At 34.9% G+C, this 16281-nt stretch overlaps 1 protein-coding gene across 2 annotated transcripts in view; it reads right to left on the bottom strand.

Moving 5' to 3' along the window:
- Nucleotides 1-393: 393 nt before the first annotated feature.
- LOC110105874 (protein CHROMATIN REMODELING 19) overlaps nt 394-16281 on the bottom strand; it is a 28737-nt gene continuing 12849 nt past the window's right edge. The window contains exons 6-12 of one of the 2 annotated variants that reach the window (XM_020835543.2): nt 11969-12154; nt 11692-11865; nt 11416-11574; nt 3612-3689; nt 2378-2514; nt 2076-2294; nt 394-978 (exon numbers count right to left, since the gene is read on the bottom strand). In XM_020835543.2, coding sequence (XP_020691202.1) covers nt 816-978; nt 2076-2294; nt 2378-2514; nt 3612-3689; nt 11416-11574; nt 11692-11865; nt 11969-12154 — 1116 coding nt within the window. In that variant the 3' untranslated portion in view covers nt 394-815. Of the gene's footprint in view, nt 979-2075; nt 2295-2377; nt 2515-3611; nt 3690-11415; nt 11575-11691; nt 11866-11968; nt 12155-16281 lie in introns of those variants that run through there. The other variant, XM_020835544.2, reaches the window with a different exon arrangement.

Raw genomic sequence — 16281 nt, forward strand, 5'->3', positions numbered from 1 at the left:
AGCAAGTTAGGTAGATATAGAAAAATAGCGGAGATGAACGGTGCAACGTCAATATTGGCGTCCCACTGTTCACCCGCAAGCAAATAGCGGAAGTTTAACCATTCCACTGGAGCTCTGCGGCAACGTCATTCAAGCGTTTGGAGTTCGGTTGGAGATGCCCTTACAATAGTTCTTTTCTTTTCCTTCTCTTTCCAATACACGTTTAAATTCCTTTCCATACCAACATATAAAGGAACCTCGGTGTAAATTCTGTACAAGATGCAATTGTCGGGGGGAAAAAATCTAATTTCAGTTCAGTAATTATAAGGTTAGCCTAACACGGAATTTAGAGCTGAGAAATAGAAATTCAGATCCTCATGAAACAGTTTTGCTCGTCGTAATAAAGAGCCAAACTTCAAGAGAAAGAAAACTTATCTATATTGCTCAAGAACATGAATGAAGTTATCATGAATATCTGAATCTGAAATTGGATATTTGCAACATTGCATTAATCTGCTAAGCTAATCAAAAATTCTGAGAGTTTAATATGTCACTCAAATCGTAGTGTTAGCAGAAACTTCCTAAAACTTGCTTTGCAGAAACCTTGAAATGTAAGCTCTATCTCCTGTCATTAAGTTTGTTTTATATGCAAAAAAAAAATGACTTTTACAATAGAATAAAGCCTCATAGAAGCTCATGGAGGTGCAACTAGTACTCTTTGTGAATGTAAACCCACTATTAATTTTGAATTTTGACTATTCAACTGAGGATGGATATGAAAGCATGATGGTTGAAAAAGAATTTGATTACTTAGCACCTATTCTGCGCAGCCAAACTCAAACAAGAAGAAGGGATGACAATATCTCTCCCATAGTCTTTTGAGGCACATCATTTCCATTTTCCAATTCTGTGCCTGACTCCAGAACAGCAGCATCCAATACCAGCTTCCGCCTGGCAATTTCATATATGTTTTCATCAACCGTGCCTTTAGTCACAAGCCTGCAAAATAAATAATATTTATACTATAACAATTTACACTGAAATTCGTGTAACCTACACAATAAGCATTAGAAAATGTTGATTGAATACTAACGCTGTATAGGAAAAAAGATTTTTCCTCCAAATTCTAAATTTAGACTTAAAAGGTATGCTAATTACACTACAGGATCAAAAGTTCATATATATAATAGGTACTTCCCTATTTTAGTAGAAATTAAGCTATTCAGTTGAGAAAGGACATGGAAGCATGATGTTTCAAACAATTTTGGACCTTACACAAGCCTCATATGAAAACACATTACACAAATATCATAAATTAAGAAAGCTTCACTAACCAGTAAGTACTTGTTTTGAGTAACTTCCTCAGGAGTTCACAAGGGCTATCAAAATCAGGTCACGGGTCGGGTTCGGATCCAACCCGGAACTGACCCGGCACTATTTGACCCGACCCGTTTTTGCAAACGGGTCGGTTTTTTTGGACCCGAACCCGACCAGCTTCAAGTATGTTTTACTAAAATTTTGTTATTTAATTCAATTTATTTAAACCTAAATCGAATTAAAGTACTTGTTTTGAGTAACTTCCTCAGGAGTTCATAAGGGCTGTCAAAATCAGCTCACGGGTCGGGTTCGGATCCAACTCGGACCTGACACGACACTATTTGACCCGACCCTATTTGACCCGACCCGTTTGCAAAAACGGGTCGGTTTTTTTGGACCTGAACCTGACCAGCTTCAAGTATGTTTTACTAAAATTTTGTTATTTAATTCAATTTATTTAAACCTAAATCGAATTAAAGTAATATTTACTTCAATCAATTTAAAATAAACCAAGCTTAATTCAGTTTTGACAACATGATTTATTATTATTTTTTGGAAATAGCATTTACTTATTTCATAACAATACTTTAAAAGCCTCCTAAATCAATTAAAAATGGCTCAAACCGGGTTTCTGGGTCAACCCAAACCCAACCCGGTTCAGGTTCGGGTATACACGAACCCGAAATTTTTAGGTCGGGTCTTTGGATTGCGTCAAATATTATATCCTAACTCATATTCCCGAAATGCACAAATCATAATTCTGATAATTAGCAGGATACCTGTAAATAGTAACAGGCTTAGCTTGTCCTATACGATGACATCTATCTTCAGCTTGACGATCCATTTGCGGATTAAAATCCATATCATGTATGATAACTGTATCAGCTCCAACTAAGTTCAGGCCCTGCCCACCCGCCCTCGTGGAAAGCAAACATGCAAAGATGGAAGGGTCATTGTTGAAAGTGTCCACAATTGTCTGCCTCTCAGTCACCTGAGTACTAAAACATACAGATGAAACAGTAACATAACTGGTTTCAATCAACAGTAAGATAAAGATGCTAAACATGCAAAAAAGCGTTACCTTCCATCAAGACGTCTGTATGTAACTCCAATGACCTCCAATGCCCATTCAAGTATGTCCATCATTGCTGTCCATTGACTGAATATAAGAACCCTATGGCCTTCAATGCTTAAACGGGGCAGAAGCTCTGCTAATACCTACATAGGCAAATAATCAACAAGGAGATAAAATGAATGACAAACATAATTTGTTTAACAATTTCTATAGGATGAACATGGTAAAGTTCTCCGTTGAATTAATATGAGAAACCTATGCCCCTCCAATGCTTAAATGAAGAAGACTTACAGTTCTTCTAAATCTTACATAAACAAATAACAAAATAAGAATGCGAATGAGTTCAAAAGTAACTTGTTTTACAATTCTTAAGATTTTTCATAAGAATGAATTAAATCGATAAATAAAAAAATAAATCATATAACTTTAGGATGGGTCTTCTGCAATAAATGCACATGTAACTCCTTAACAGCATGATCGATCTGTACAGAAAAAGAAAAGCATGCCAATAATATGTCGCCAAAATGCTGCAACTTCGTTAGTGTTTCATCGAAGAGATTGCAGGATTGTGATGGCAGGCTTATCATACTCACCAATTAAAGGACTTTAGAAATTGCAAGTTTTGGGATTTAAACAACCAGATGTCAGGCTTTATAATGACACATCACAGCAAGTGAAAAATTTTGCTCAGAGGTAATAATGGTTTCATTTGAGCTAACAAAAATGAGAGATGTCAGCAATAAGAGGACAGTGACTGGAGGGGGGCTGGGGAGTAATATGTGCACAAAAAAAAAAGAAGTCGAGCAAGAGAAGAGAAGGATTATAAAAATGATAAGCAGCTTAACAGAGATTGGTAAAGATCCACATAGTGGAATAGCAGGGTGCATGCAGAGCATAACTAACCAAGGTGAAAGTTGTAGCAAGAGGTTGGGAGATTTTGGTAAAGATACAAGGTAGTAAAATGGTAAAGGTCGTGATAGATTTCTGGCTTAAAAATGGCAAAAGTTTTTGCAGTTACCAATGAAACTGATCAATAGCAATCTGGGAAGTGGATTTGTTTATTTCAATATGAAAATGACCAGCAAAATAGATATAATTAGCAGAAATGAACCTTCCAAACACAAAAGCTTCAGTTTTTACAAATTCCCACTATCCTGGGGGCTCTATAAAAAAAAATTTAGAAAAGAAAAAACCAAGAGGAAATTCAAGTTGGTGCTAGCCACACAAGGAGGATACAAACCTGACATTTTGCCGATCCCAAAACATGTTCATTTGTAAGAGCATCCTTAACACCCGAATCACAATATGATAACAAAAGCTGCAGATTTACAAAAGAAGAAATAAGTAGAGAATTTCATGAAATAACCAATCTAAGACCAGTTTAACTGAAAGCCTAGAAGCAAGGCTAAAGTCGATGATGAACAAATCTGAAATGGTAGGCCTCATTTGAGCCAATCATTCTAATATCCATATGAATAAATGGTTAGAATGAGACCAATAATCATATTATTACAGCATCTCCTATAACTCTCAGCACTCAATGTAAACGTGAAGAACTAAATTGTACCTTTATGCATCATCTTCAAAATTATAACAACAATATGACGTAGGACTTAAATGCTTAGGTAATGTTAAATAAGAAGTTGCACACTTTTATTTGAGAGCAATATTAAATATTAAACTTGTAGTAATTTTAAACAATGAACGAAAACGAGAGGGGTGAAACTAGCTTAAGGCCAAGTCACACAATTAGAAGTTAAGATCACAAAATAATCGATTATTCAAGCATAGCATACATGAAGGACTTTCAACGAAAAATCCTTAAATTAACAATGAGATTAGTAACTAGTTGGGCCCACTCACTCACTTGAAATAATTTGGCTTATGGAGAAAGCATTCACAATCTAAATAATGCCACAATCAAGGGAGAGTAAGTAGGTAAAAGGGAAAGGGGAAGAGTTTACCCAAAATCAGAAGATATGAGGCAACGGCGACGTTATGTTGGTTGCTTCTGAAAGAGGACAGCAATAGGAAGCCTTCTCACAAGTCTGGACAACAAAGTAGTGTATTCCAGATGGCGGGACAACAAGTGAAGGTGTGTTGGACGACTGGACAGCCAACTCAAATGTTCTAGTCAACAAGATACCAAGCTACCGTGTGCTGTAATTTCTGGACACCAATTTGATTGGTTCTCGAATACAGGAAAGCAATCTTGCGATGTTGAAATCTTGTAGTAGTTGATGCTTGAAAGGATGAAATTAGGGTTTGGTCGATTAGTTTAAGTGGGAGGGGATGGGGTAGTGGCCGACCATAGGAAGGAGGGGAGGGAAACAAATTCAAAAGTATGAAATTAATTTCAGCCTTAAAGGGAGGAAGTAATTGGGAATTGATAGATTGATTTGAGGAGCATTAATGGGCCTAATAAATAAATGAGAGAGAGAGAGAGAGAAAGAGAGAGGGGCAGCCAAGAGGGGAAGGGAAGGGCCCACAAGCTTTAAAGAAGATTGGAGGGAATTGACGGGATTAAATAAGTTTCCAATCTAATTCACGTTAAATTAGGAAAGATAACTTAATACAAATTGTCCTTCTAATTTAAGTCCAAATTTGAATGGCCTTTGATTGGAGGGAATTTCCTAATATAATTCATCTTATCTTAGGAAAGAAATTTGAAATTCAAATAAAGAGAATATCTTCAAAACTCCCCTAATTGAAAATGTGTCATGAATGGAAAGTATCAAATGTGGGGCTTGGAATTTGGATGCTATGGCAAGGGTGATGTGGCCGACGGTTAGGAGGGGACTAGGGCTAGGACCGGCGGCTCGCGGCTTGTAGGGTGGAAGAGGGGGTGGCAAGTCTAGGGTTTGAGGTGGTGGTATGGGGGGTTCGGCCGAGAGAGGGATATGGGAGGTGGTGGTGTGGGGGGTTTGGCCGAGAGAGGGATATGGGAGGTGGTGGCTGACAGTTTAGAGAGAAGAGAGGGGAAGAGGTTGGTGGAAGAAGTGGACCACGAGCCCGGACGCTTCCAGCGGCTAGTGGGTAATACGCTGCCCTTACCTAGGGACTTCAAACTCTCACCAAACTCTCCAAGCACTCAAAACACAATTGCAAAAAATTTCTTGATAATATTCACCTCCCTCTCAAAGAAGGAGGCTTTAAATAACCAATACAATGAAGAAAATACAAAAGACCAACTTGCCCCTAGGGCATACACATGACTAGGCCCTAAAGTGAGGGTATAAAAGGAAAGTTACAATATAATTCATAACCATAATAAACTAATACATCAATAATAAATCTAATACAATGATAATGAAAAGTAAAGCGGTGCCATCGTGGCCGTAGATCGACGGCTCCGTCTCTGGTGGACTCTCCAAGGTCGGACGTCCTCATCACAATACATTTTCAATATCATAAAATGCATACTTGATAATTTCCTTCATATTACTTTTCTATAACAATATCTTTTATTTAACATGTTCTTTAAATAGAATTTCTTAATAAGCTAAATTACATGCAATTCATTGATGTATAGATTGCACTTCAATTTGGTAAGTACTTCTAAAAATACTACATTTGAACCTATGAATGATATTACATTAGGTTCCATGCATACCTATTCTATTAATTTTTTTATGCCTAAAATGCATGTTTATAAGCCTATCTTAGGGATCTCAAAGTAACGAAGCAAGGCATCTCTCCATGCTTCATCTACCTCATACACAATTCCCACAACTACATCAAGATTTTAGGCCAAATTTGAATATCAACCGCACAGTAGTGCAATAAAAATTTATTTTAAAGATACTCCAATCATTCTCAACCATATTAGAGTTTTTTTTTTTTTGCTCACATTTGTCGAGTTTTTCTTAGTTCTGATGTTTTCTTTTTCAATCTTTTTTATGGTTTATTCCTTATATTACTAGTATTCTCCTAAATCCTTTTACATTTTTTCATAATGCAGCATTTAAGGGGTCTTCAATGCATTCATGTTTTGGAAAGATTTAGGATTTTGTCACGCAATGTTGCCTTTATAAATTTTTTTGGAAGAATCTAGTTTTTTAGTGTACTTCATTCTTCTTGCTACTTTGTGAATGTTATACGTTTAACTTATAAATTAAGAATAAAAGCAAACCAAAAATCGTAGGCTTTTAGCAAAGGAGGATGGATTTATATCATTCCATATACATTATAAAGAGGATGAAGGAAAAATAGAAATTTTGAGGATACTGATAAAGATCTTATCAGATAAAAAAGGGAAAAGCTGATTAAGAGTTTTGAATGGAATCATATAAATGGAATATTTACCATGAAAAGTTATTATGAGCATAGTTGATGTAGAATGGGAAGAGGTGGGGGAGATAATTTCAAAATCTTAAATTAATTGCCAATTTTGGTGGGAGAGATTTAAAAAAAAAAATTGAATTTCAAACATGAAGAATAAATGAGGGAAGAGGTAATTAATATTCCCTAATCTTAGGCCGTAAATTAAGGAATAAATAATTAGAGAATGGGAGGGAAGGTGGGCTGGCCAATGGAGGGAAGAGGGGAGCGGCCACATTCAGCGTATGTGGATATTTGCATGGAATGTTGATTGATAATTTCAAATCTGAATTAATTTCAAATTTGCATCTATTGAGGATGCTTCCTAAAATAGATGTAATAATTAGGAAAGCATTTGAAATTTGAGTATGGGATTAATTAATCAATCAATTTCAAAATTGATTAATTAATTAAATAAAAAAACTTCCCAAAATTAATGTAATTAATGAGGGTAAATTTGAAATTCAAATTAGATTAATTCGAATTTGAAATATTTCCAAGTTAATGACAACTTAAATAAAGAAAGAGGGATTTTTTGGAGGTAAGTGAGGCTCAGAAAGGAGCTGGCCGGCGGGTGGGCGGAGCCTTGGTGGATTTTGGCCAAGGGGAGGGAGGAGGAAGGGAGGGGCTGGTGTAGGACAATGGCGTGGAGGTGATGGGGTGAGAAGATCAGCGCCTTGGTGGAGGGCTTGAGGAGATGGCGGTTTAGGGAAATTAGGAAAACAAAACAAAGAAGAAAGAATATATATATATATATATATGTAACCGCGAGCCTTGAAATCTTTTGAGGACTAACGGGTGATGCGTTGCCCTTCACCAAGAGACTTCAAGCCACGAGCCCGAACCCATCCTACAGCTGGTGGAAACTACGATTTCCTCCATAGGGATTCTCACTAACCACCTCTCAAGGAACAAAAGTGCAGAACAAAATTTTATTAAAACTCCATCATATTATTACACTAGCAAGGGCCTCTATATAGAGGCATCAAAATAAAAGAAATTAAAATAAGACGATTATGCCCCTAGGGCTTACATAATATTAGACCCTTAATTAAGGGTAAATGCAAAATTAAAATAAAAATTACAAATAAAAATTTAAGATAATGTAGGACGATTAAAGTCGTTGATCTTCAATTCCTCGGATAGGCATGGACGATAGGATGTCCGCATCATTCTCCCGGGGTGAAAAAGAGCTCGACTCCGTCGAGTTCATGTCCCAGGTGAGCAACCATTCTCTGATACCAAACTGATGTAGAAAGGGAGGAGGTGGGGGAGGTAATTTCAAAATCTGAAATTAATTGCATATTTTGATGGGAGAGATTTAAAAAAAAAATTGAATTTCAAGCAAGAAGAATAAAGGTGGGAAGAGATAATTAATATTCCCTAATCTTAGGCCGTAAATTAAGAAATAAATAATTAGAAAAGGGGAGGGAAGGTGGGCCGACAATTGGAGGGAAGAGGGGAGCAGCCACATTCAACATATGTGAATATTTATATTGAATGTTGATTGATAACTTCAAATCTGAATTAATTTCATATTTGCATCAATTGAGAATGCTTCCTAAAATAGATGTATTAATTAGGAAAGCATTTGAAATTTGAGAATGGGATTAATTAATCAATCAAATTCAGAATTGATTAATTAATTAAATAAAAAAACTTCTCAAAATTAATGTAATTAATGAGGGTGGATTTGAAATTCAAATTAGATTAATTCGAATTTGAAATCTTTTCAAATTAATGACAACATAAATAAAGAAAGAGGGATTTTTGGAGGGAAGTGGGGCTCGAGAAGGAGGTGGCCGGCAGGTGGGCGGAGCCTTGGTGGATTTTGGCCAAGGGGAGAGGGAGGAGGAAGGGAGGGGCTGGTGTAGGCCAATGGCGTGGAGGTGATGGGGTGAGAAGATCAGCTCCTTGGTGGAGGGCTTAAGGAGGTGACGGTTTAGGGAAATTAGGAACACAAAACAAAGAAGAAAGATATATATATAACCGCGAGCCTTGGACTCTTCTGAAGACTGACAGGTGATGCGCTGCCCTTCACCAAGGGACTTTAAACCACGAGCCCGAACCCATCCTACGGCTCGAGCTTGAACCATCCTGCGGCTGGTGGAAACTAGGATTCCCTCCATAGGAATTTTCACTAACGTCCTCCCAAGGAACAAAAGTGCAAAACAAAATTTTATTAAAACTCCATCATACCATTACACTAGCAAGGGTCTCTATATATAGGCATCAGAAATAAAAGAAATTAAAATAAGATGATTATGCCCCTAGGGCTTACATAATATTAGACCCTTAAGGGTAAAAATTGGAAAAATGCATAATTAAAATAAAAAATTACAAATAAAAATTTAAAATAACGTAGGACGATCACGGCCGTCGATCTTCAGCTCCTCAGATAGGCATGGACGATTGAATGTCCGCATCAATAGCTTTATTTTGTGTTGCACAGGGTGTAAATGAATCAATTTGAGCTCAAGTCACCTCCACTTGAGCTTGAGCTTGATTAAATAATAAAGTTCGAAATCGAATTAATTCTATGAGTTTGAGTCAGCTCAGGAGCCAACTCATTTATTATGAAAGAGAAAAATCATTTTGATTTGAACACCTATTGTAATGAATGACAAAAAAAGAGACATTATAGGAGAAATAAGTAGAAATCACTTGATGTAAGTTAGTCAGATGTCATTTATAAATACTTCGGTAGGTGACTTCCCATGGATTCAACATTTACTAAGAAATCAATATGTATACTTAATGTATTTTTGGTTACACATCTCATGCATTTTACAGAAAATACTTGTTAAGCTTTGCTATGTACTCAAAATAAAATGGCCATTCTAGAAAATAAAGGTTTTATCGAATCTTGAATTGATATAGTTATGCTCCAAGTGATAGATGGATTTATAAGCTCAATAGTAATAAGAGTGGATAGCATAATATCACATAATACATAATAATAGAAGATAAGTTTTATCAAATCAATGATAAAGAATGTACATATAGATGAGAATATTACTAATATCAATCAAAATTAGGTGGACAAAATGAAAAGGTGCCCCTAAAATATTAATTAATAAGATAAAACCCTGAAAAAAAAAAGAAATTTTTTATTTAAAAAAAGCTAATAAGAGTAGTTTCATAGCATGGAATTCTATAGTGGACAACAAGTCACAAACAATCAAGTGTGGTAAAAATGAGAGTAATGATGAAAAAATAGTTGCGCCTAACTTTACAACATGAAATGAGTGGTGGAAAAAGAAAGTCCATGATACCAAACTGATTGGTGTAAGAAAACTAGAATATTATGATGAGTGAAGGAACAAGGAAGGATATTGTGCCTAGTGTTATTAAAAACACGCTTAAAATCTTGCTTTAGAAGCAAAATGAAACGATGTGCTGCATATACATTGCTTGCCTGCAAAGTGTGAGATCACAACAAAATGTGGGTTACGTCTTTTTATGAAGCCTTACCGTTGTTCGCTCATCCTTGGCTCAATAAAATATCTCATACCAGACTATAGGATCATATCAACATCCGCCATAATAAATTAAACACAAATGCTCGCTTATCCTCAATTCCTCATTGGTTCATGTAGTCACTACTCATTGATTATCTGTTCTCTCCTTTAAGAGCTAGTTGCTTCTTGACGGTTATCTTCACGCTCCCTTGCCTGTGGATTTTCTTATATGCTTCTCATTCATTTTTGTTGCTAGCACTTGCAGCTGCTTCTCGAGAGTAGTCTTTAGAATACTTTGCTTCATCTTCACGCACTTCGTCACTTCACCCTATCTCCATCTCTCAATCTCTAGCAGACTTGCCATCTTAAAAGCATTAATGATTTTTAAATATTTTTTCATCACTTCATTATTTTTTATTCTTTTTTAACTATGAATCACTATTATTGAATGACTCATTATTATATGTAGTTTAAGTTTGTTTAATTAAATAACTATTGTAAGAACAAAATGCATGGCATATTTGACTTACAAATCATGATTGTTCTAGTTCGTAAAAAAGTTGCTTCGTTAAATGAAGCAAAAAGGAACCCTTAAGCATTGCTCTGCACCTGTGCTTTAAAAACATTAGTCATACCAAATGACCATATGACAAATCATGATAGAGAAAACATTTGAAGATATACCTATAGATACCTAGATTCACATGATTTGATACAAACAACAAAAAAATAGAAAATGAAGGCATAGAAATAAAACTACTCTATAGGAAACTATGTTAGAATTTGTTTAAAAATATTTACATAAACTGTATTAGAAGACACTTGCAGCTCTCACCAAGTATGAAATAAGGATAAACAAAGTCAACCCATTATAGTTGCTAAGGCTAAGGATGATAATGATGATGTTGCAAAAAAAATTTAAATAACAAATAACTTATTAACAATCTTAAAAAAGTAATTGAAATTAAGGCATCCCTAAGAACATAAAAAATATCCAAACTTTCAGTATAAATCAACCGTCCCAAATGACATAATGATAACCAGAACATCTTTTCCCACATAAGTTTTTCCAAAGTCGAGGCTAAATAATTAGTCAAAACTTATTTATATCCAACGGAAGTGGATTGTGCTATTTGACGCATCAATCAACCTACCACAAATAATTAACAGAATGATTCATGTAACAAGCATAACCATATCTATATTTGATCATGAACTTGAAAATATGACAAATAATAATATAAGGCATGGAAAATAAAATACCTGATGAATGGAAAAATCATTGTAGCCATTTATTTCTTGAATAGCTCTCTCTACGGTACATTCAAAGCCAAATACACCCTTTGAATATAATATTTTAGCAATTCGAACAACATCTTCGTCACAATAAATACGCCGAACAAGTAGGGGATGATTTGCAATCTGAATATCACAATGCACTAATAAGTAGAAGTTTTTAATAAAAGATCCATGAAATGTTAGTTATAATGTTGTCCACAAAATATTTGAGATATAGTAAATTAATAGGAAACATAGTACCTTACGGAATTGCATAAAATAATTGGATATCTGACGACTGGGAAAGAGGCTACAAACATTATTGGGTGTCCTAACTGAAGATTTCATGGAACGAGATTCAGAAGCTGCACGATAATCATTTATGGCATCATTATATGCTGCAGATTGTTCCTTTCCCATTACAACATACTCAACCTGCATAATAAAAATGTTCACCACTTAGCAAAGGAGAAGTAAACAGATTGTTAAACTCTGGGAAAAAGCAACGGTTGCAAAAATAAAAAGCCAAAGGACTCACATGCTGTATCTTCGGTACAAGCTGCTGCATTACATCAGATTTTAAGCGCCTAAGAATGAATGGGCCCAGAATGGATTTGATACGGGGAATTAGATCAGTATCTTCCGCAATCAGCAACTTTTTCAAGTCAATATCTCCGGTTGTAAAAATATCAGGCATCATAAATTCCAATAACGACCACAACTCCTGTGTAGAGGATGCCAATGTTTTAAGCACATAAAAAAAATTTTATGAAAATTTCAAGGTCTATAATTTTTCTGAAATTATAAGAAATGGTGTAGGCTCGGAAAATTCGCACCCCGGCCTCTCAACGCCTATTTTGTTGACTGAGAGAGTTTTAACGAGTTTAGGTTCCGAGAAAGATTTTCAGAAGATATATTAGATTTTTAGATAAGACATTACTCAGAGATTTCACCCTCATTTTACGAGAATTTTATAATCTGAGTTCTGATTTCCCATAGGCACAAGCCCCTATGCTTAACTACCTCTCCCGATAACAAGAGAACTTTCGATTAAGGATAGTCATTAAATAGGTCGCAATAATTACCTAACGTATAGTAGCAACAATTTTAGGGCTTGAATTTGATTTTGAATTTTAGAGTTCATGATTTGAAATTCATCATCATAAACTTTAAAGCGGATGATGGGGGAAGAATGACGAGCCCGATCAAAATCCCATAATTCCGTCATCCCAGGCTATCATGGTCCTTATAGTAGATAGTCGATCAACCAAACAGAAGGAACCTTGTCAACGGTCATAGATTGCTTCGTCCAAGAATACCTTATAGAGCTAGGATTGACGTTTTCTAAGATGATGAATTTAAGTCAAGCTTGATTAATAGAGGGCTTTATATCTTATAAAGTGCACCCTATAATTCATTACTCATGAGATTTTTAACCATTCTGAAACATACAGGCTTTGACTGTGACCGTAATATAGTGGTGACATTTTGCAGCAAAACCACCAGGTCAGAGGTCACGTGCCACGTCCCTGCTGGCAATGAATCAATTGAGAATGAATTGTAATACTACATGCCGCAAGACATTTACTCTTTGTGAGTTGAAGTTATTATTCAATTTATCATCCTTGTCAAACTGTGCGAAGTGTGGATGGATTTTAGTTTTAATTTTTTTGTGATTAAATTTCCATTTAAATATTTAGAATTTGTTAGATATTAGATTTTAAAATCTTAATAAGCTTTAAGAATTAAACCCTAGGATTGAGATTTACATTCAACGCGACCATTATCAGGGTGACTCTATAGTCACTTTAAATATATTTGTATTTCCATTGGGTTCAAGGATATTTGAAAGGCAGGGTCCAATCTAGTTGAGATTTTCTATCAACACAGCCATCATCGAGGTGACTTTACCACCACTTTAAATATATTTATATTTCCATTAGGGTTCACGGATATTTTGAAAGACAATGTGCCCTCTTGTTGAGATTTTTTATCAACACGGCCATCATCGGGATGACTTTATTGTCACTTTAAATATATTGTATTTCTATTATGAATCATGGATATTTTGGAAGGCACTAGGGCCCCCTTTGGTTGAGATTTTCTATCAAGACGACCATCATCATAGTGTTGGAGCACTTTTAACAAATCCACAAAGCATTCTCAGATCTCGCATTTAGGAGCTTGCCATAAAGGTTGGAGCACATGTATAATAAATTTTAGTGTATTTTGCACTTCCATTACACTTGGATAATATGTTTTGCTTTCTCATTACATTTGCACAATGTATTTTACATTTACTCATTACTCTTGTATTAGTAAGCTTTGAATGTTGTTCTCGCATAATACATATTGCTTGTTATTTTTATATAATGCATTCTACACATCATTATGGTATAAAGCATTTTACACTTGCAATATATTTACAACACACTAGTATATGTGTCTTATAAATGAAATATGCTAAGTGTTATGTTCAAATTTGAAATTTGTTTGATGGTGTGTATGACTAGCTTATGTAATCAATGCCATTCATGATTTTAGAGTGGTTTGAGAAATTTTGCAATCTCTTTGAATGCAAAATCTTAATGAGCTATGGAAACAATTAACTTCCTCAAGATCTTGGTACCAGCTTTGGTCCTTAATATATTAATTTCCTCTAGTTTAGGAGGCTTTTCTATACAAATAACACATAGGGCCCGAATTGCATGCATCATATATCAAGCCTTCCATTGTTGCAATGCTTGTGGAAAATATAATGCTACAAGACATCAACAACAATTACATGCCAAATGCTATGTTGTATACATTTCTTGAACTTGAAATGTGAAATCTATATTCAACCCTGCCAACATAAGGGTTATTCAGCCCAACTCTCTTTTGTATGTATAGTTGCATCTTTCTCACTTCTAGTCATTAAACGATCCAAAATTTTGAAACCTCCGTTGGAGCTAATCATATCACAGTCTAAAGGAGTTTTTGGGTTTTTACATATTGCTAAGGTCTACTTTATTTCTCTCATTTGAAGAGGCCTGATTAACAACTTCATTTATGGGCATGATAGACTATCCAAATGAAGACTTGGTAGTTCCGTCAAGGTCATTGAAACTACTGCAATACTGATGCTTGCAATTACTAAGAGGGTGAGTAAAATGAGGTAAGCATGATCTCTGAATGATGTCAACAGAGCCTAATTGTTTAATATTAACAATAGATGGAGAAATATATCTTTATCCCCATGTTCAATAGATTCAAAACCCATCTTTAATAACTCTAAATTCCAACTGGATGTGGAGATTGCATCTAAAGAGACAGTTCAAGGGATGGAATTGAATTTAGATCTCCAAGATCTTCAGAATCATGTTTCTCTTTTGTACACAATTGGCATTATATCATAGCAAGGTCTTTCCATTTAAGAAAACTGAGTACATGTCACTTGGTATGTTAACCAACAATCATGTGGAATGACGAATATTTTCATTTGATTAAAAATTGAGCGTGTGTGTGTTTGTGTGTGTGTATATATATATATATGATTTTTATCATTATTATTATTATTATTATTATTATTTAAATTAATTGTGGGGGTTCTTTGTCATTAAAATTTTTGGCAATCTCACAGCATCCACTCCCCGCAAAAGGGAGGTTGGAAAAGCACTTGACTTCATTCCACCTCGGCCGGATCAAAGATATAGACTTTTATGCTTGTACTAGAAAAGCAATTCAATATAGATATAGTCATTTAGAATTCTATTCCAACAACAGCCATTAATTTTAACAAATATCATATGACAAACTTATAAAGATTAGAACTAAAATAGGGTTTGATCTCTCAATTTTCTCACCTTTGATTATTTATATTGACACTTGAAAAGCGGTAATATACAAAGACTCAAAACAAACACACCTTTCCTAATCAACTTGTTAACAAGAACATGCAACCTCAGCAAATATAAATTCAAGTTACTATGTAAATAAATAAAAAAATCTATTATTTTTTTAAACGTGAGAGTGCCTAAAATTAATTGCATATTGCAAAACTAGTACATCAAGACGCTCAAGTTCTTTGTGGATTGTTCAGAAAAACTCACACATCCAAAAAAACTATCGTTCTTACCAAAGATACAATATCACCTAAAACATAATTAAATATCATAGGATTAACCTAAGACGATGAAGCAAAAGGAAATTATTCTTTTAAAGCTTATATTTATCAAGGAGAAACACCTAAATGAATTATGGTGACAGCAACTGAGGCAAAATTTATCTCAAACACCTTTAACATAATTGCAGTAGCCCGCTTTGATATAGAATTCTTTCATGATCTAATTTCTAGGTGTTTTCACAGGGATGAGAAAGGGGAAAGAAAGCGTTGGTGAAAGTAGAACTTCCTTCTATTGTCTTTTTGTAGTTAAATGCTCATGTATATTAAATCAAGATCAGATCTTCTAATTAAAATGTAATATCACAGAAATGGCTAACAAACTTCCTGCATGCTTTTGAACTTCCCTGCCCTATTAGCACAGAACTCTAAAAAGCACATGATACAAGGAAACAAACCACTATCATGAGCAAATTGTAAGTTGGAGAAAATAATGTATGCCCACAAACTCTACCAAAAAATTTACATCAAGCCATATTATTTCATAGAGAACACGAAAGCTCAACTCATATAACATTCAAATCATAGTCAAGAAATTTCAACGCCAATCATATGTTTTTAATTTGCCTTCCTAATTGCCCTCGATTTGAAGTCCAGATAATTGATGCAAGTCCGAAGTTTCAAAGGCTTACAAAACATGAACGAGAAAATCGTGCTTCCAAACGAAAACATGCTATGGCATTCCATTT

Source organism: Dendrobium catenatum, unplaced genomic scaffold (genome assembly GCF_001605985.2).
Source record: "Dendrobium catenatum unplaced genomic scaffold, ASM160598v2 fragScaff_scaffold_47, whole genome shotgun sequence".
Lineage (NCBI taxonomy): Eukaryota > Viridiplantae > Streptophyta > Magnoliopsida > Asparagales > Orchidaceae > Dendrobium > Dendrobium catenatum.